This window comes from Arachis hypogaea, chromosome 6 (assembly GCF_003086295.3).
Source record: "Arachis hypogaea cultivar Tifrunner chromosome 6, arahy.Tifrunner.gnm2.J5K5, whole genome shotgun sequence".
NCBI classification, from domain to species: Eukaryota; Viridiplantae; Streptophyta; class Magnoliopsida; order Fabales; family Fabaceae; genus Arachis; species Arachis hypogaea.
Window position 1 is genome coordinate 13,108,601 of NC_092041.1, and position 22,187 is coordinate 13,130,787.

Below are 22,187 nucleotides of genomic sequence, written 5' to 3' on the forward strand. Positions count from 1 at the left end.
CCCATTAGTTTGTGCATAATAAGGGGTTGAGGTAACCATATTAATATTTTCTGAGGCTGCAAAATTTTTAATTCTCTGACCAGTAAATATAGTCTCTTCATCAGTGCTCAATATTTTAGGAATTCCGAATCGATAGATTATATGTCCCTCAATTAAGTTTATTATTTCATTTTGACCAACTTCTATTAGGGGAACTACTTCAACCTACTTAGTGAAGTAATCGATTGCTACCAAGATAAATTTATGCTATTTCAATGAAGGAGGGTGAATCAATCCAATCAAATTTAAAACCCAACCTCTAAATGGCCATGGCTTTATTATTGAATGCAACTTAGATGTTAGAATCTGCTGTATCGAACCATGTTTTTGACATTTCTGACATGCCTTTGCATAATCGATTTAGTCTTTTATCATGGATGGCCAATACACGTGGTTGCGATATAACACCCATTTCATCTTCTTTCCAGCTTGATGGGCACCACATATCCCTTTATGGACTTCACCTAAAGTAATATCTTTATCATTTTGCCTTAGACACCTCGACAAACTTCCATCGATCTCTTTCTTATAAAACTCATAAGCCATTATGACAAAATTCATCGCCTGCAATTTTATCTTTCTTTTAACTGGGATGCTGGGATTCTTCAAATACTCAACAATAGGCTTTCTCCAATCATTATCTTCTCATTCATCTATACACAAAGCCTCCCTTTCATCCGCGTGTACTAAAATTTGATGGATACTAGCCAATTTTCTCAAAGTTTCTGGGCCGACTTTATAACTCGAAGCAATTTGGGTCAACTCATTAGCAATCTCATTATGAATCCTTGGAATATGAACCAAAGAAACCTTTCGAAAGGAGGTTAACAACTCCCAAGCCGTTGTTAAATATTTTTGTAACTTCTCATTATTGCATTTAAACTCCTTCGATAACTGCTTTAAAACTAACTGAGAATCCCCTAGTATTTGGACTTCCAAAGCCCTTCTACTGATTAATATTTCGAGACCCAGAATTAAAACTTCATACTCTGCTACATTATTCGAGCAAGGATATTTTAACTCAAATAAGAATTCTGATGGAATCCCCTTTGGCGAGATAATAAGAACTCCAACCCCTGCACCATCCTTATGCTTCGACCCATCAAAATATAACTTCCAATAATCAACTTCAATGTCGATTACATTTGCCCTCTGGTCATTCAGATTATTTGAATTATCAACAAGAAAATCTGCAATGACCTGACCTTTTACAACTTTGGCCGGGACATACTGTAAATCAAATTCTGCCAAGGCTAGCATCCATTTTCCTAAATGTCCCTGTAACATTGGGAAACTTAACATATATTTGATGAGATCAGTTTGTGCTACAACTTTTACCGACTTAGCAATCATATAGCATTTTAACTTCATACAAGCATAGTACAAAGATAAACACAATTTTTTCTATTGGAGAATACATTGTCTCGATATCAGTTAGTACTCGACTAAGGTAATAAACTACCCGTTCATGCCCATTCTCATCATCTTGGGCTAACATACACCCAATTGTGTTTATAGATGCTGCAATATATAATTTCAATGGCTCATGTGGATGAACGTTTGTCATAATCGGAGTCTTAGATAAATAAGCCTTAATCGAATAGAATGCTAGTTGATGCTCATTTGTCCATTCGAACGGTGAGTCATTCTTTAGTTTCACTAAAGGTGCAAACACTCGAGTTCGGTCAGAAAGATTCAAAATGAACCTTCATAGGTAATTCACCTTTCCTAGGAAGAATTGCACTTCTTTTTTCGATTTGGGCGTAGACAATGCTAATATTGCATCGGCTTTATTTTTATCGATTGCAATTCCTTTTTTATGAACAACAAAACCTAGGAAGTTTCTAGCCGACACACCAAAAGCACATTTTAAAGGATTCATCTTTAATCCCTTCTTCCTCATGGTGACAAATGCTTTTCTTAAGTGATCAATGTGTTGATTCACCGAAATCGATTTGACCATAACGTCATCGATATATACCTCCATAAATTTCCCAATAAACTCATGGAATATAGCATTCATAACTCGCTAATAAGTTGCACCAACATTTTTCAAGCCAAAGGGCATAACCACCCATTCATAAGTGTCAAACACCCCAGGACAACGAAAGGCAATTTTGGACACATCATCTTCTGTAACGAAGATTTGGTTATATCCTGAATAACCATCCATAAAACTTAAAATTTTGTTTCCTGCTGCAGAATCGATCAATATATTTGCAATTGGCATAAAATACTCATCCTTTGGAGTAGCATTATTCAAATCTCGAAAATCGATGCATACTCTTAGCTTTCCATTTTTCTTCATTACAGGCACAATATTCGAAACCCATTCAACATACTGTGCAGTTCGAATGAACTTTGCTTTAATTAACCGTTCTATTTCTTCCTTAATATTTTGATTGATTTCTAGAGCAAAACAACGAGGGGTTTGCTTTACAGGTCGAGCATTTGGTTTCAATGCTAATCGATACTCTACAAGAGAACGATCGAGACCAGGAATCTCATGATAATCCCAAGCAAAACAATCTTTAAATTCATGTAAAAGATGGAAAAGTTCAGTTAAAAAAGGATCAACAAGATCTTTACAAATATGTAATTCGAACATCATCAAGAGTCCCTAAATTAATTTCTTCTAAGGATCTTAAGATTCAAACCCTTTGAAACGATCATCATCTTTTACTGAATATTTCTCGAAATTCAGAGGTTCTAAATCATAGATGCAATCGAAAGAGAAATCAACAGATTCATTAGAAATAGAATTTACTTGGTCATTTATTGGATTAATATCAACTTGACTTTCAACACAATGTGCTTCTGCTATTAAATCAGCAGTTCATCTTGAAACATCACTTGTCTTTTATAAAGAAGAAAAACTAAAGCATGACTAAACTCGATTGAAGACATTGAGTTGTTACAACTACTTAAAGAACTTGCATTCCTAAATGATTCCACTTCATCAGAGGAGCCACTTTTATTTCCTACAGAAAGAGAATTACTTAAATAATTATGTAAAGTTACCAGATGCAATCCTGAACCTAGTCCATGATGCAATCCTTCATCAAACCTTTAAGATAAATAGTCCCATCCAGTCAGGCTCACATTCAACTGTGAATAGCGTAGCTTCATTGTTAATCCTTCCGAAGACAAGTAACAACCTTCGCAATTGTAAGAATTTAATGCCCTATTAACATTCAAAGGCTTCAGTTTTGGATTATACATCCTAAAATCGACATGCAGTTGTTCAACATAAAAATTCGAATCTGCCTTAACAATCTCAAGTTTGTCATCCTCTGTCAAAAGAATGACGCTTTGATGCACAGTAGAAGGTATAGCTCCAACACCGTGGATCCAATCTCGCCACAATAAAGCATTATAACTTGCTTTTGATGGAACCACCATGAACACAGTATTTCGTTTGAATGATCCAACCTTCACTCCCAAAGTAACAAGCTCTTTTGCTGGCATCGAAGAACCACTAAAGTCTATCACAGCAATGTTAGTAGGGACCAGATCATCAGGATGCTTTCCCACCTTCATCAGCATCCTTTCTGGTGGGAGACTTATTGCTGCTCCACCATCAATCAAACATTTATTTACTTTAATCCCACTCAAAGTAGTGGTGATATGGAGTGGGCGAAGATGGAATTTCTGCCTTTCAGAAGGTCTTAGAAAATAACCCGGTTCATCCTCATATTGGATGAAGGAAAAAGCTTCTTCGGCTTCCATGTCATAGTCTTCCTCTGGGTCACCTTCATATTCCCCCAGATACTCAGTTGGAATAATCGAAATCATTCCAAACATTTCATCATCCCCTTCCTCGAAGTACTCTTTATCCAAATCAACTTCCTTGCCTTTATCAACCCCCAAAGAATGAGCTATTGCCTTACCTTTCTCCATCTTTGCAGGAGATGGAATCCCCTTCGAGCATGTCTCTCCATCAGAAGGAAAGACGATTCGGGAATGAACAGAAGGCGTTGCCCCCTTGCTTATGTTTGCTTGAGGCTTTTTATTTTGATTGAGATTTCTTCTACCCCTACCATTTGGGTATCCTCTGGTTCGACCACGGTGATAGGGATACTGGTTTCGAGGAGGTCCTCGATGTCCCTACTATGGGTTCCGTCGAAGAAAGCATTTCGATTTTGGAATTCCTGACAATTCTGAATCCGTTGTACACCTATAGCCTGAGACCGGCTCAATGGTGCAGTCACATTTTGTTGAGGGATCTTAGAACTTTGACCCTTTATACATCAAATTGGCTGCCTCTGATGCGCTTGCTCCTCTCTATAAGCCAGTTCCTTCTTCATCCTTTCTTTTTTGAAAATTGTTGCAGCTTCAGCATCAAATACAGTATTACATCGTGGACATAAAGACACATCACGATCTTTAATCTTTTGCTGTACCAAGAAATCGAGCAAGCCATCTCCTGCTCAAGGATATACAGATCAAATTTGTGACTCGAAATCATCCAGAGCCACATCGAAGTCATAAGACATACCAACCATATTCACTCCGAAATATGGCTCAACAAAACTAGCATCTGCATCGAAGGGATCTACATCAATCTTCATTTCCTTCCTACCATCATCGAACTTTAGACGTCCCTCCATTATAGCTTCCTGAATTCAGTCCCTGAAACGAACACAACTGTTAGTCGAATGACTGGTTGCTTGGTAAAATTTACAATAAGGTTTTCCTTTCAAATCTTTCACCAAAAGTAAGGTTCTACCCTCAGGCAGAATTAATTGTTTATCTTTAAGCAACACATCAAAAATCTGATCAGATTTCGAAATATCAAAACAATATTCTTTCCACTTTTCAGTTTTGAATCATTTGACTTTTCATTACTAGGAAGCTTTTTAAGGAAATAACAAACATATGGAAGGCCCTTTTTAAGTTCGGCCAAATCAATCTCTGTTTTTAAATCAAGTTCCTCCTCTGAAGACTCCATAGTCACATAAGCAACTTTCTCTTTTCGAGTAAAAGGTTTACTCTTTAGTTTTTGCTCATTCCTATGTTTCTCCTTTTCTTTTTTCATGAGTTCGACCTGACGAACCTTTTCAGCCAGATGGGCTAAGTCGGGGATATGCACATTAAGCAACTTTCAACGCATAGCATCTACTTATAGCATTTTTGAAATGTATCATATAATCATCAATGGTTTCACCATCTTTACGCTTCAAAGCAACTAGATAAGTAACTGCCACGTTCAACTCCCCTCGATATGAGCGTGAAAAGAAGTTTTCAAATGATTCCATGTCATTATCGAATTCGGTCTGAGATTCAAAAACCAAGTAAACGCATTCTTTGTTAACGAAGAAGGAAAAAACTTCATTTGCAAATTATCCTTATTGGCTAGATTTTCAATCTCAACCAAATATCGAGCGACATGTTCAGTGGTTGACTCTCTAACTTTCCCTACAAATTTTGTGATTATCTTTGGATTTTTCACCCTTTTTGGCACTTCAGCCATTTGAATAACTTGAGGGAAAGTAGACACAAAATGAGCTCGATTTATAAAACCAACATTTAGACCAACCCAATTGAGTACTTCTTCCACAATTCTCGTGACTTGATAACGTTCACCACCATGATTAGCACGTAATTTGGCCAGAACCTCATCAGCATCTTGACCACGGGGAACTATATGAGGATTTTCTCTATTTAAAATATTATTTTCATTTTGAAACATATTTTCGAATCCTTCATGATTTTCCTTGGCATCATGCCTTTCACCTTTCTCATAATCCACGATTCGAACAATTCGTTCGACTTATCTAGCAAGGTGTTCAAATTTTGATTCATGATCAACCATCATCGGATTTAGAATTATGGTCATTTGTTAAGTCAACAAGTTGATTAAGTCATGATGACTTTCCTCTACATGTTGTCGGTATACTGCCATAGAATTAGCAGCATTCGATGTAGAGTCCACATGATAATCACGAGAATACTCGGAATACTGTTGTGAATTTTAAGAACTATTCACTCCACTCATACTCTCGAAATGAACAGAAGGAGCAAAACCACTCACTGGTAAAGTATAACTAGGAGAGAGACCATAAGGAGGCCATCCAGTGGTTATTGGAGGTGGTGGCAAATTACCACGTGGATAAATGTTACGTCCAACATTCCCAATTTGCACAGTAGTAACCACTATGCTTTCACTTCCAATTAGGAATGGCAACGGGTCCCCATGGGGGCGGGGACATGCCCCCCGCCCCCAATATCTGTCCCCGTTCCCGCCACGTCCCCATGACGGGTAACGGGGATTCCGTATCCGTCGGGTACCTGGGTCTCTACGAATTTTTGTAAAAATTAATAAAAATTGAAAAAAAATTAGAGAAAATCAAAGATAAGCCTCAATTGTCATTACAAACATAATATCCATAGTCTTTAAAGACTTAAATAGCAATAACAACAAATATAAACATCCAAATATATCCATAAACAACCAAATATTACATAAAACATCAACCATATTCATAAACAACCAAATAAAGTTCATGACATCATAAAAACATAATTCCACCATCTCAATCTTCCTTTCATCCTGTAATGGTAGTGATGGTAGATTCCGACTTACTTGAATCCTACAACGACAAGAAAACAATTTAAAGTTAAAATAATATAATAACTCAATAAGTCAATAATATAAAAACATAGTGTGTTATATGTAATTTAATAGTTTACTTACGTCAACATCTCCTTCAATGTTATGAATTATGTAGCACTCAAATCCTATGTTAATTGTGGTGCCAAGTTCATTCCAAAGCCAATCTTGATTACACATTAGAGCCTCTAATGTGTCTGGACGCAACCTACTACGATGTGGTGTAACAAATCGACCACCCGTACTAAATGAAGATTCAGAGGCAACGATAGAGATAGGAATCGCCAAAAAATTCCTAGCACTAGCTTGCAAAGTAGAAAACTTCGCTCCATTTAACTTCCACCAATTTAAGATATCAAAATCATGTTCAGTTTGTGGTACCGGTCTCTCTTCAAGATAATAATCCAACTTACTCTTTATATCGATAAATGCGGATTCCTCACTTACATGTGCAACAAAATCAGCTTGCCAATCTTCATGACTGAACTTCCTCCCATTTGAACTTGAAGGAATTGATGGTGGTGGCGGCATATCTAATTGAGTAGCTTGGTCTCTCTCTCTTCCTTTTGCTGCATATTCTAAAACTAAATCTTGCACTACCCTTTTTACTTTACCAATTACAACACATGCCTCCGTCTCACCATATATTTTATGAAAAAAGAAATTCAATAATACATCTTGTACCTAGGATCCAAAAGAGTCCTAATAGCCATAACTGTATTAATCACACCCCAATACTTTTCAAACTTAGTTATCATACTAGTAGCCATCATTTCAATTATCTCATTTTCACAATTTTTTCACTCCATCAAAGCCAACTTAATCACACAAACCTTAGAAAAATAAAGATTTGATGTAGGATAAGTTGTTCCATAAAATAATTCAGTCACATAAAAAAATACCCTCAATCTTTGAAAAATCTCATCCGCCATATCTCAATCCTTCTCACTAGGTAAAGATTTATATTGACTCTCACGCAATGACAATCTTTCAAATACATCTCTACATAATTGCAACATCAAGCATAAAAAATGTTGAATTCTATCTAGTTTTACAATCAAGACAAAGATTTTTTGTGTAGGGTGTTTTAAGTTACGCACATATTTTCTTAAATTTTTCTTCTCTTTTAGGTGTTTCAGTCTAATAATGAACATTATCCCTCACCCTTTCAATAGCATGTGAAATAAGTTGTAACACATCCTTAACAATCAAATTTAATATATGCGCACAACATCGCATGTGAAATAATTTACCACCCAAGATAAAGTTTTTATGTGACATTTTAGTCAAAATATTCTCAATCATAACATCATTAGTACTGCAATTATCAACTGTTAAAGTGGATACCTTCCTATCAAGATTCCAATTCATCGAACAATCCACAAGAACCTCTGAAAGTACCTCAGCCGTGTAGGGAGCCGGCACATATATAAACCTGTAATAATAATTTAGTACAATTATAAACAAGACAGCTTTGCAATTGTACACAAGAACATATCGCAATTATATAAACAAGACAACTTTGCATTTATATAAATATTCGGAAGAACCTATAATGGTAATATTATTATCTCACAATATGGCTTTGGAATTTTCAAGAATCATCAATGTAATGAGCCGTGATAGCCATATAACCTTTGTTTTGGTTGCTTGCGGTCCACATATCAGTCGTAATTGCAACTCGACTTTTATTACGCTCAAGGACATTCATTTTCTTCGATCTCTCATCATTGTAGAGCTTTAAGATGCCACTCTTTAAAGTGTTACGAGTAATCACCTTGAAGAGAGGTTGCAAAGCATTGCAAAATCGTCAAAACCCAATGTAATCCACAATAGATAGCGGATACTCGTGAAGACAAACCATAACTGATAACTCTTTTCTTGCATTTTCTTGGTCGAAGGTATATGCACCAACCACAACTGTTTTCCCACTAGTTGTTGGAGTTGTCTTCATCATACGTTGTTTTATATCTCTTGTGGTGCGGAGCTTGCAGCTTTTGAAGTGATCACGTAAGTGCGAAGTGCCTTGTTTTGAGTTACCAAATAGCTTCGATTTGCAATAATTGCATTCAGCCTTTAATTTTCCTTTGATTTCTACAATCTTGAAGTCATTCCACACTTCGGACGTTAACTTCCTCTTTTGAATACCACACGTAGAGTTTGTCGTTCCTTCATTAGTAGTTGTGGTATCTGTTGGGGGTTCTTGAGGTTGAGATTGAGGAGTCTCTTGTATAATTTGAATATTAGTGCCTATAAGTTCTTCCTATGGAGTACACTTTTCAAGAGTATTACTCAATGCATCCGAAGAAGACATTCTATAAATCATGAAATATAAATCATGAATCAAAATCACATTAATCCAACTCAGAAATATAAATCACCTCATAAATCACAATCATGGAGTCATGTCATTTTCATCATCAAAAGTTTGAGGTAAATCTTACTTTCACTATAGTATGGGCCAACTGAAGAAAAAATGCCTCTACTTAAAATGAAACTCGTAGCATATCATATTACCATGTATTTGCAGCTAAAGTTTATGATAAAGATTTCTTTTATACACAATTACTCACTAACTTAAGAGTCTTATATACACAATTAAATACCAATACATTATCAGTAAATAACAATTAAACTGTTATGATAAACCTATTTTAGCAGCCACACATTGGCAAGGAACCTAATTAGTACAACATTGATAGATGAATTAATGTGGTTTAGGGGGTGATTATGAACAGAGGTAAATAGAACACACAGAAAAATTAATCAAACAAGGAAACAATGAGATCAGATAAATTAATCAAACTAGGAAACACTGAAAAAACATAGAGGGACCACTTCACAAACTACACCTAGCAATTTTGCAACAACTTCACAAACATAAACATACAATTCCAATGTCAAAATACTCAAATTTACACACAATATTATGCTTCTTTCACCTCCAGGGTTTAATCTGCTCAGATCTTGAATATTAACTCAGAAATGTTAATCAGAATCAGAAATCAAAATCATATCAACCTAACTCAGAAATATAATTACACAACCAGAAATTCATAGTCGAAAATTCATTAACCTAATCAGAAATTCAGAAGATCATTAACCTAATCAGAAATTCACAAATTCAAAACTCAGAAATCCAGAAATTTAAAATACAGAAATTCAGATTAATTGGAATTTCATTAATTCAGAACACAGAAATTCCTTACCTTAATTCAGAAATCTAAATTCAGAAAAAGGGATGGAAGACCAGCTAAGACTAGTGCTGACTTACCTGAACTTGACGGAGAAGATGACGACCCGCGATGCGAAGGAAGACCAGCGAAGACCGGCGATGCGAAGAGGAGAATATGACGACCAGGAGAAGACGACGATGTTGTCGAGTCTGCTGCGATTAGGAGAAGAAGACGACGTTGCCGGAGCCCACGACGATGAGCTCGACTGTCTCGACACCTTCAGTGAGCAACCGAGCCACTCAAGGGGTCTGGGGTGGGAGACGGCGCTGAGGGACCAGAGGGTGGAAGGCGGTGAGAGACGGTTGGCGGTCGGCAGTCAGCCAGAAAAGAGCTAGGAGGGGGTGAGGGTTTGAGGAGGAGTGGAGAGTCTCAGTTCAATTCTCACTCTCTGTCTCTCTGAAGCAGGGGAATGTGACTGCTAGGGTTAGGACGTTAGGTTATGTTCAACTGGCTAATGGTTCACATATTATATATATATATATATATATATATATATATATATATATCAGAGCATTTTTGTCTTTTCACACAAACGTGGATTTAACGGGTCTCCACGGGGCGGGGACCTCTACCCCCGTCCTCGCCCCGTTTATTATACAGGGCCGCGTCCCCCGTCCCCGCGGGTAAAAATTACCTTCCATACTTGCTCTCCGACGGGTAAATTTCCGTGGGTACCCGCCCCACCGGGGATTTTTGCCATGCCTACTTCCAATTACACCTTCCAAACGTAAAGTCACGTTTGCTTGTTGCACATTTACTGGTATGCTATCATTGGTAGACGAACTACTATTCACATTTGACAATTCATCAGCCATGTGAATGATCTTCCTACTTCTCAATCGCATACACTAATTGATACCAAAAACTATTTGACACACTTCAATTTAAAAAACTGTCCTACCGGGCGTGCCAATTTGTCTTGTCAATTTTTTGCAAATCGAAAGTTGTTCAATATCTAATAGTCTGGGAACGAAACCTACTCCTCTTTGCAGGTACCAGTTTTCTATAAGTGCATCAAAGCGTCTCGAATTAGATAGGCATCGAAATAAAAAGTAAATAAAAATTTGTAAAAGGGTAAAAGAAGTTAAAAACAACAAATTCGAAAAGGAAATTGGTTGAAATCGAAAATGTTGTGTTGAAATTTAAAAAAAGCAGTAAAGGTGCCTTCGACTGGGTCAAAGGGCTTTTGGCATGAAAATTAAAAGTACTGGAATATAAATTGTATTCGAAAATTAAATCATTACTTGAAACATAAATTTGCTTGAAAAGTAAAGTTTACAGAAAGTTAAATTGAAAAGATAATAACATGGAAGGAACCCTACAGATAATTAACTCGAAACAGATTCAGAAAGTCTCTGGTGATGTGAGTGTGCGTGAGTAATTTCTGAATCAAAGTTCCAACTCTTATTCCCTAAAACTTTCTAATATTTATAACATACTTCTATAACCGATCATTAATGGCATGGTGATGTCTCGTATGCGCAGTCTCAGGTAACTGTTTCCTCTCTTTTGCTAATAAACGTTACTCATAAATTCATCACATGGTGAAAACTTTCAACTTCTTGCCACAACATAACGATATGATTCTCCTTTCAAACTCCTATTCGATTCCTCAACGAATACTTATTTAATTTACAAATGACTAAATCGAACCTATGTAGAATAATTTTCAACAAATGCCTGCACACGTGTCATTTTGACCTTTATTCCCATCCAAATAACCTTTTGAAATTTTAAATCGGTATCTCTTAGTTGAAAATATTTTTCGATTAACAAAGGTAAATTTTTTTTTGAAAAAAACATTTTTATTAATAGTTTAATTAAACAATATAAGAATTAAAGATGTAATGTAAGATAATGACAAAAAAATAAATATTGAGACGTTTACTAATATCATATAAAGATGAATAGACTTTTTAAAATGGAAGAAATTTAGATAAACCGTGTTGCCAGTGTTACTAAATTTTTTAAAACTTTTGTTTTTGTTGATTAGAATGAGGAACTATAAGAGGACTAGAGGAGAATGCAGCAACTACAAAAATTTTCTCACAAGATCTAAGAACATAAGAAGAGAGCAGTTTTTTTATAGTCTCGTATTTTTCAACTTATTAATTAGTGACTCTATTTTGGAGAGACACAGTACACATCGTTGTTCTATGTTGATATAACATGTTCAGCTTTATGTTTCTCTTCCCTCAAAATTAGTCATTAAAGGGATAGTTGTTAAAAATTACTTTTTGAGTCTTTTTTATCTTATTTTAAATTGCTTTAGTCAAGATAGTAAAAGAAGATAAATTATTTTCCACAGGTTAAAGTAATAATTATAACATTATTCCGAGATTTTTTTTTCGATTATTGTCCATACAAAAAATGTTCATAATATATAATATTAGTGAAAGACATTTAATTTAGTTAATTTTTATCTATATGAATTTTTCTATAGCTCAAATCTAACTAATCGATTTCTATCAATTTAGTTTTATTTAGGTTTTGTTTGAATGGAAAATAGAAAGAAGGAGAAAAAATGAAAAAAAAATATTAATTATCTTTTGTTTGTTTGAATAGAAATTTTAAAACAAATTCTATAATAACCTAAAAGGTATAAGGCCCACTTAAAAAGTTTTCTCTCCACCATTGAAGAGAGAACCAATTGAAATTGAAAAGTGATAAGAAGAAAAATAAATAATAATAATTCTAATATTGTTTTAAGTGTTCTTTTTAATTGTTGTCTATAAAAAATAAATGTTCATAGCATGTAAGATTAGTAAAGAGATATTTAATTTAATTAATTTTTAACTATATAATTTTTTTTATAACTCAAATCCAATTAATCGATTTTATTGCTTTAGTGTTTATTTATATAAAAAAAGATGATTTTTTTTATTTTCCACGATATTTCCCAATTCGGCTGCTATATGCACAAAGTGGGATTCAAATCCCCGACACTTGTTTAAGCGGACTAGTGAGCTAACTACTAGACTAACCAAACTTGGTTAAAAAAAAAAGATGAATTTAACTATTTAAAATGTTCTTTTGAGTTTTATTCTTTTAGTCCAACAAACATATAAAGAATGTTATTTCTTTATTTTAGTCATACTTTGAGCCATCATAATCATTCATACAAAACCAAGTTATACTTTTAATGTATAATCAACCTCTAAGAAGATAATCCGCGACATAATGACCACTAATATCTCATTTTTTTTTTGGTTAAATTTTGGACTATCGGTTTTGTTGGACTTTAATGTTTTCTTTTTTCATTTGTAGAGTTCTCTTGTTGGTATAAATTGAATTGGGCTAATGCCCAAGAATATAATGGGCATTGGCCCATGTTGTTTTCACTTGTTAGGCTTACACAACTTGAGTCTGATTGAAGCAAAACAACTTTTGCACATAAAACTACACAAAATTGAAAAATAATAATAAAAAAGAACACTAATCTAATGAAACATGGGCCACTACAACTCTTCTATTAGCATCAAATTGGAGAGAAATAAAAGTTTTTTTGTTTGGTTTTTGCATATTTCACTACTTGTTAAGCTATACTCACATGAAAATATTTTAATGTGAAAATGATAGTAAAAAAGTTAAGGAAAAGTTAAAATGTAAATATGCGTATTAATTATATTAACACTCAAACATGTCAAATAATATTCTTATGTAGGTTTTCATGTGAGTAATTAAAAATATCAAATGACGTGCAAAAATCAAATATATGTATTAATCAATAATCAAATAAATTATTATGTGTTGTTCAATTCATTGTTAATATGTATTTTATATTTTAATAACTAATAGTTGAATTTTAGTCTACACATAATATAATTGTAAAAATAAATGAAATAGATAAACGGTAAGATTATGTAATATTCAAGTTATGAATTAATTTAATGTTTACAAGCATAAAAAGAGTTGAAAAATGAATACATGCATATATCTGGCCCCATGAATGGCACGTTCTCCATTGATTGCGGAGATGATTTTAAGAATTACACTAAAGTGACTTAGATGCGATACCTTAAAATCTATTCAATCTCACAGTGACTTAGATATACTACCTACAACAAACAAAGACACAAATATATACACGTTATTAGTGTGTAGGAGTAGGAGTGTTTCTTTTTTCTTAATATTGGTTGGATATCTAATTATAGAAAAAAGGGGAAATAATAAGACAATATAGAACGAACCCAAAATGGGTATGAAAGCATATAGTAGTGATTATATTGGTTAATGGTATATTTGCTGTGTGACTTAATTTCTAAGTATTTTCGTTGAGTGTCATTATGTTATTTGTAAGAAGTAAGAACAGATTTGTTACTTGCACCGACATATATGAAACTTCAATGGTTGGAGCCAGCAACTTTAATTTATATTCATTGGACATTATATTGATTCACAATTAAGGCTAGTTAAATTTTTATGACATTTTTCTATTCTTGTTTTCTAGTGCACATAACAAATGTTTTTATTTTTTTAGGGGGGCTTAGCTTCTTGGAAATTGTCTTCTAATTTACGCCTGTAATTAATTAAGTGGTGATTACGTATCATTCAGGTGATGATAAGTAAAACTTTAAAGTTTGAAAACATTTGGACATTGCAGCCTAAAGCTAAGGTACACGTTCTAACTGCTATAAAAGCAAAACAACCCTTCAATTCTATAAAGAAAATGAATTACCATATTGTTGTAAATAGTTAACAAATCTAGTGTATAACATAATACGGGTTGATAGTTAATGTCAAATTATATCAATACTCCTTAACAATATCCTCTGGGACAATCAATTAACTTGTTCTAGCAGAATGAAGCTATATTATTCCTTTTCAGTTCATTTAATCATACCATTTGAACTGAGTCCATTGAATCATTTTCCTGAGTTTGATGGCATTGAATTAATAAATTGTTCTATATATAAAAGGATCGGATAGGGGACCTAATATAAGATAAAGTTGCATTGCTAAATTCTTTTGAAGAGCAGGTATAGTTGACACTTGACAAGGTAGTTAAGTGGCAATCATTATGGTTTGAATTTTGCTTTCCATGTCCCGTTTTGTACCTAATGAGTACAACAATTTCAATATACTATGTATCTATATTGCTAGCTAGCGTGCACTTCTAAGTAAGAACCAGTTAAAACTTTAGCTTTAAGCAAATAAATTGTACATAACACACACAGTAATTAATTAATTAAGTGCATGTAAATTAAAGCTTCTTTTCTCTTAGTATATATATCATACCAATGAATGACGAATACAAAATGTGGAACGAATGAAAGAAGATAGAAAAAGAAGAAACCAGAGCCATGTTTTGTTCCATAATTTTGTCAGTGCTAATAACAACACTTGTTCATGAATCAAATGCTCAATTGAGTTCAAGCTTCTACAGCAGCACATGCCCCAACGTGTCTTCCATTGTGAGAAGTGTAGTTCAGCAAGCTTTGCAATCTGATCCTCGCATTGGCGCAAGCCTAACTCGCCTTCATTTCCATGATTGCTTTGTTAATGTAACATATCATACATATAATATATATAAGCTTATATTATAATATATAAATTAAAGTTATTAATGTTATTTGTGTTATTAGGGGTGTGATGCATCAGTTTTGTTGGACCAAGGTGGCAACATAACACTGAGCGAGAAGGGTGCAGTTCCAAACAATAATTCAGCTCGTGGGTTTGATGTAGTTGATAAAATTAAGAGTGCTGTTGAAAATTCATGCCCTGGTGTTGTGTCTTGTGCTGACATTCTTGCTCTTGCGGCTGAAGCTTCTGTCTCTCTGGTAATTATTTAGGTTAAATAATTTAATACATGTAATAATAATTAGTTGTTTAATAAAGAGTTGAATTGAATTTGCAGGGAGGAGGTCCTTCATGGAACGTTGTTCTTGGGAGAAGGGATGGTGTAATTGCAAACCAATCAGGAGCGAATAATTCGATTCCAACTCCATTTGAAAGCTTAGCGAACATCACAGCAAAATTTGCTGCTGTTGGACTCAATATAACTGATCTCGTTGCATTATCCGGTATGAACTCTTATTAGCATTGATAAATTATTGGAAAAGTATAGGTACTAACATATTATCCGCCAACTTCTGCCAACTCTTATTTATATTTGTGTTAGATGTGTCTAGTAATTAATATATTTTAAATACATATATAAAAAAACACATTTAGAAAATATATCTATAAAGACACTTCTATTAAACACAGTTATAAAAAAAATATTTTTATTAGATACATCCACGAACACACTTTCATAAAACACAATTATAAATAAGAGTTGGCAGAAGTTGGCGTTGGTAACATAGCAGAACCGTAAATTATTTATCCTCTAACAACTTTTAATTATCAATCGCTCGTACAGGTGCACACACATTCGGGCGAGCACAATGTAGATTTTTCAACCAGAGACTGTTCAACTGGAGCGGCACAGGGAGCCCTGATCCCACTCTGAGCCCGTCGTATGTGGCGAGCCTTCAGCAGAGGTGTCCGCAGAATGGAAGCAGTGGGACCACACTCAACAACCTGGACCCTTCATCTCCGGACACCTTCGACAACAACTACTTCTCGAACCTCATCAACAACCGTGGCCTCCTCCAGACGGATCAGGAGCTCTTCTCCTCCAACAACACCGTCACCATCTCCCTCGTAAACAGCTTCGCCGGCAACCAAACCGCCTTCTTCGAAGCCTTTGTTCAGTCCATGATCAACATGGCCAACATTAGCCCTTTGACTGCACCCCAGGGTCAAATCAGGTCCAATTGTAGGAAACTCAATTAGCAAACTACTCGTATATGTATGTAATGAGATGCTGTCGTTTTTCGTTATCTTGGATTTGTTTGGACATGCATGTAAGGAAGAAAACAAGGCTCACAAATTTGTGTAATCAATTATAATAATACTATTAACTTTGATTATTATTATTTAGCACTCATAATTTGTTATAACATATTTTCTCGCTCTTTCTGTCCATGTAAATGTGCCTATATAAGAGCACTTCATACAGTTCATACCCAAACCAAACAAAACCTAAAGTAATACAATTGGACCATGAATATATGCAAAATTTTTGACCGTCCAATGTCTAGTAGAGTTTCGTGAAATGCTCTGCAAGTTAATTAAGCACATTTTATAATGTACTTTTAAGGTAATTGCTGTATAGTCTTTCGTTTTAAACTTTTCAACAAATATTTTTTTAATTTTTTAATCTTTATTTATTCCTTTTTTAATTTCTCTAAAGGTGACAAAGAAATTGAGTACTCTATCAACCCAAATTAATTATTTATTGATTTGCTGTTAATTTCTTAATAAATTCATTATTTATATCTCTTATTATTAAAATTAACAGGGTATAAATTTTCTGTGGGTCAGAAGCAATGGTTTATTTAATTTGTTAATCCGAGGAACACAACATTATGCATGTATCATGGTTGACAAATGTTTAGCTTCGTGGGTTGTCTTGGCATGAGATAAGATGAGATTAAGGGCCGTGATTACATTAAGAGAGAAGGGGAGGTACTAAGTACTAACGTGGAATAATGAATATGCTGTAACACCAACCGATGCCGTTGGAATACAAGCCACTTGTGCCTAACATTTCATCACAGCCGTTCATCTCCATCACCCGCCACACAATCCATCTACACCTTCCAATTCATTGACTTTAGTAAAATTGTTTCCCCTTAATCCCTCGCTTTATCTCTCTCTCTCTCTCTCGCTTCCTCTCTCTCTTTCTCTTTCTCTTTCTTTTCCTTCTTTCTTTCTCTGCGTTTCATCGTCAAAACCCTCTCTCTCTCTCTGATTCTCTTCTCGTCTTGCTTTGTTCTTATTCTTCTTCTTCTCATTCAGATCGTACCTACGCCGAAGACAATGGTCGAACCCACTCGCACCTAAGTCCAGCTCAGACCGCACTTTGCTACCTTCAGGCGCCGCCCTCCCACGCGCCACTCCACCCACCCTCCCAAGCAACCTTAACCAACTTCAGCACCGAGGTGTTTCTTTCTCCCATCGTCTTATTCTCTCTATCTATATTTCTGTCTTTAACCATTGTAAATCCTTCGCTTTCCTTTGCTTTTTTATTCCGAGTTTTCCCCCTTTTATTTTGTGAGCCCTGTATAATATTGAAACCCTTATTGTTGTTGCTTCAACTTAGCTACCTTTCCCTTCCCTTCCCTTTCTCATGAATCGCTTCAATTTAAGTTCAATTTGGGTAATTCGCCATGATTTCTTCTTCCAATTGCGGTCAACCTAGTTCGTTGGATCTGGCCTCGTCCATATTTGCGATAAAGTTAGGGTTTTCTCCCCCAATTTTGTCCCAAATATTGACGGATTTTCGTTTCTGAATGTCCAATTTTGTCACCAGAAGTGTGTCTTGTTGAAATTACCTCCCTTTAAACCTGGGTTTCTTTGATTAAAACCCTTCAAAGGGGAGAAAACCCCTTTTTACTGGTTTCTCGTTTGCCCGTAGCCTTAGTTGTTTGGAATTTGTAATAAAGTAAGCTTCTTTCTAGCTTGCACTGTGATGGCGGAAGAGACTTCGGATGCTATGAACCTTGATTTGAATCTGGGTCCAGGCCCTGACCCAACCATATCAACTGATGGTCTGAACTTGGATGATTGGATTGAGGAGCCTCTTCAGAGAATCAGTGAAGCTGTGAGGCTCAGGGGGAGGCAACGGTGGAGGTGGCGGCATATCCCTATACCTCCTCCCGAAGTTCCGCTTCACCTTCCCCCGGAAGCCCCTAGGCAATTTCATATACCCCCTGAAGCAAGGAACATCTCAATGGAATTGAACCAGTTTTTGGTTAATTCTGGTCAAGGGGGTGCATTGCAGGCTGGTGAAGGCAGTGTGGCAGCTGAGGAAAGGACGGAGGTGGCACCAAAAGCTTGTGAGAACAACAATGGTGTTATGGATGATGCGGCTTTGGAGAAGAAGGATGATGATGAGAAAAGTGGTGGCACTGATGGGGACTTCTTTGATTGTAATATCTGTTTAGACCTGGCCAGGGATCCTGTTGTGACTTGCTGTGGTCATTTGTTCTGTTGGCCGTGCCTGTATCGATGGCTGCATCTGCACTCGGATGCCAAGGAGTGTCCGGTTTGTAAAGGAGAGGTGACTTTCAAGAATGTTACACCAATATATGGTCGTGGAAATAGTGTCCGCACTGCTGAGGACGATCCCACCCTGAAAGTCCCTCTGAGGCCCCCAGCCAGGCGTGTCGAGAGTCTGAGACAAACCATTCAGAGAACTGCATTTGCACTCCCTGTGGAAGAGATGATTCGTCGTCTTGGAAGCAGGATTGATCTCACTAGGGATTTACTTCACCCGCATGAACCAGACAATGCCCGTGAAACAGCAGAAAGAACTAGTTCATTGCTAAGTAGGTTTTTGACATCTCGAGGTATAAGGAGAGAGCAAAACATTGGGGCTCCTGCAGATGACGTAGTGGGTTTGTCGCATAATAATGTTAATGTTAATGTTAATGTTAATAATCATGAGGCTGGGGATAATCGCAGGGCCCAATCCCTTCTACTTAGAAGAACACAGTCACATAGGGCAACACTTTCTACCCTTTCATCAGCACTGAATTCTGCTGAAAGGCTAGTTGAGGCATATTTCCGTAGCCATCCATTAGGTAGAAACCAAGAGCAGCCTCCTCCAGTTGATGATAGAGATTCCTTTTCAAGCATCGGTGCCGTCATCAATTCAGAGAGTCAGGTGGACACTGCTGTAGAAATTGATTCCATGGTATCCTTGTCAACATCCTCTTCTAGGAGGAGAAATGATGCTTCAAGAGTGTCTGATGTGGATAGTGGAGACTCTCGCGCTCCAAGGCGCAGACGTTTGAACTGATAGAAGTTTTAGAGCAAGTTATTACTTTTTTTATCATGTAACACATATGATAATAATTTTCCAACACCTATGTAAGTGCTCCTTGCTTTGGTATGGCCATACATTTATGAAGTATTCACCTTTTACAAGTCGTGTGGCAGATGTAGAAATGATTTTCAAAGCTTTGGCCCTGTCACTTGCTATGTTTGAATGTCCTTAATCAATCTAGCCATAGTAGATTCTTGTCACTTAGAAATTAAATTTTGCCATAGAATAATCATGCTCCCGTAGCCTTTGTAAGTTATAACCCTTCAATCATGCCCTATAATGATGGGAGCTTATGTTTTTTTTTTTTTTTTTTCTAAGTGTACTTGATCAGATAAAAGATTTTTCTTAGTTATACGACATTGATTTCCAAGTATCAGGCTTTGCTGCTATGTTTATTCAGAATCTACGTTTAGCTTCACCAGTGATGAATTTTGTGTGGGTAAATCATAGATATAATGCTTACTTTTATTCAAAGTGGATTTAGAAGTTCAAACCTTGTTTCGAGGTGTCTAAGCGCCATGCTATATTCTTATTGCTCTTGACATTCTTTTTCTTTGTGGCACTAAAAATTCAACTTACTTGCATTTAACTTTGAAAAACTTTGATTCCCTTTATTTTCAGAGTACTGTCTATCTAAAAATCTTAGTAGTGTAGCTTTTCTTGTACAGTGTGTTAGTCGAGTTGTTCACTGTTTTTGTATGACATGTGGGTTTATTTACTTGTGTTCATCTTATACAGAACTATCTCATGGGGAATGGTCAACGGCAATTTAAAGCTTCTGTCCTTGTTGCCTTGTCAATAATGCAGGTTGTGCTAAAAGCAAAGTTGTTGTAGACAATTAATTTATACAGTGAAAAATTGTGGATATACTAGACCAGGCTAGTAGCTATTATTGTATGGTAGAATGTTAACGCTTTGTTTCATAATTATTATCCCTTGAAACCCATGGTAGATTTTCTTGTCTCGAATTACATTTGTTAGATGGGGTTGTAGCCATGGTTTTGTTTAGTCTCAGTGAGGGTTCTCTGATTTTATGTATGAAGCGCAGTATGCATATTCCTTCTAATAAGATATTCCTAGGTTCATATGAATTCCAGTTTAATGGTTCTGATTAGTGAGGACAAGGTACAACTCAGTAGTCACGAGTTTAATCGAAGTTTGTCACCATATGATCTGGAGTGTTTGACTTTTTGTTTTTTTAATTAATTGTTGAAACAAAGTGGTTTCAAATGTCTATTATTTAGATAGACACCACCGATTGCAGCCACAATCTATCGGTATGTTAAGACAGGCCTTATCTCCACACTATATTTTATGTCCAGAAACCTTTTCTTTTCTTTTTTTCCTTTTTTCCCTTCTTTACTTTTAGTTGGATAAATTTGTCCTTTTAGTCGTCTTTTCTTATAATTGTTTTTATTCTTTTAAAAATAATTGAGAGTCTATGTCAATATAATTTCAATGTTTCTCTTCTCACATCCAACATCACTTTCTCAATATATATATATATATATATATAGTAAGTATCAAATGATATAGTCTCTCTATTTTCATCTAGAAATGTTGAGTTCGAGTTTCACTCCTAATTTTGAAAAAAAAAATCACTTTCTCAATATTATCAAGGAGTAGAACTCATAAGGAAATGGGAATTGGATCTAGTTGACATCCTAAACCCCGTGAACCACAGTCCAGAGTCCGTCCCCCTATATGGGCCTGGGCCTGTGGCCGTTAACACCCATATAGTCTTGGATATCCATATGTGGGTAGGATTGGATCAATTGCATGGAAGCCCATTTTCACTTACTTTGCCCATATATGTGTTTGATGATTCCTGAACTTTTTCAAGCATAGGCGCACAATTTGGCTAACATAATTACCAAGGCCTACAAAAATTTAAAAGCCCGGGTTTTGTAGGAAAAACAAAATGACTGTATAAAATGCTAGTGAATGAAATTATGCAGTGATTAATATAAATTGCATCCCTAGATTAACTGAATGATGATAACGAGTCTCTAGGGTCCAACATTTTATTTTAAACTTTTCAACTACTATATAATTAGGATAAAGTATATAATTTTTTTCTAAATCTTTGCAATTTTTTAAAAATAACTTTAATTTTGTTCAATTTTGTTAAATTTCATTCAATTTTGTTCTTAACGTTTTCATTTTATTCAATTTTGTCTCAAATATTTTATATAAAATTAACGTCTAGGATTAGTTTTGATACAAATAAAAAATATTAAGAATAAAATTGAATGCAACTAAACATTAAAAACATTTTTAAAAAATTTACAATCGTTGAAAACAAAAAAAATATACATTATCCATATACTTATTTATTAATTGAAACAAAACTCATTGAAGTATGTGATGTGACAAAAGAAAGAGTTACATACTTTTAGAGTATTACACAAGAACATTC

At 35.3% G+C, this 22,187-nt stretch overlaps 2 protein-coding genes across 3 annotated transcripts; both read left to right on the plus strand.

Moving 5' to 3' along the window:
* The first annotated feature begins 15,131 nt into the window (after positions 1 to 15,131).
* LOC112696127 (peroxidase 15) lies at positions 15,132 to 16,825 on the plus strand. Its single transcript, XM_025748732.3, has 4 exons — positions 15,132 to 15,392; positions 15,474 to 15,668; positions 15,746 to 15,911; positions 16,253 to 16,825. Exons 1-4 carry the CDS (start codon positions 15,192 to 15,194, stop codon positions 16,666 to 16,668), a joined length of 978 nt encoding a protein of 325 aa, XP_025604517.1. The 5' UTR covers positions 15,132 to 15,191; the 3' UTR covers positions 16,669 to 16,825.
* A 737-nt stretch (positions 16,826 to 17,562) lies between these two features.
* On the plus strand, positions 17,563 to 20,859 carry LOC112696128 (uncharacterized). Of its 2 annotated transcripts, XR_011862180.1 has the most exons (3): positions 17,581 to 17,879; positions 18,399 to 19,812; positions 20,507 to 20,859. XR_011862180.1 is itself a non-coding variant. In XM_025748733.3 (2 exons), the coding sequence occupies exon 2, from the start codon at positions 18,410 to 18,412 to the stop codon at positions 19,739 to 19,741; it is 1,332 nt and encodes a 443-aa protein (XP_025604518.1). In that variant the 5' UTR covers positions 17,563 to 17,879; positions 18,399 to 18,409; the 3' UTR covers positions 19,742 to 19,869. The 2 variants fall into 2 exon arrangements, 1 of the variants encoding a protein (XP_025604518.1); XM_025748733.3 differs by lacking the exon at positions 20,507 to 20,859 and having other exon boundaries at positions 17,563 to 17,879; positions 18,399 to 19,869.
* Positions 20,860 to 22,187: the final 1,328 nt, after the last annotated feature.

Coding starts and splice junctions, on each gene's coding strand:
- LOC112696127 (XM_025748732.3), top strand. CDS start 15,192: ATGTTTTGTTCCATAATTTTGTCAGTGCTAATAACAACACTTGTTCAT. Junction 15,393..15,473: donor TCCATGATTGCTTTGTTAAT/GTAACATATCAT, acceptor TTGTGTTATTAG/GGGTGTGATGCATCAGTTTT. Junction 15,669..15,745: donor CTGAAGCTTCTGTCTCTCTG/GTAATTATTTAG, acceptor TTGAATTTGCAG/GGAGGAGGTCCTTCATGGAA.
- LOC112696128 (XM_025748733.3), top strand. CDS start 18,410: ATGGCGGAAGAGACTTCGGATGCTATGAACCTTGATTTGAATCTGGGT.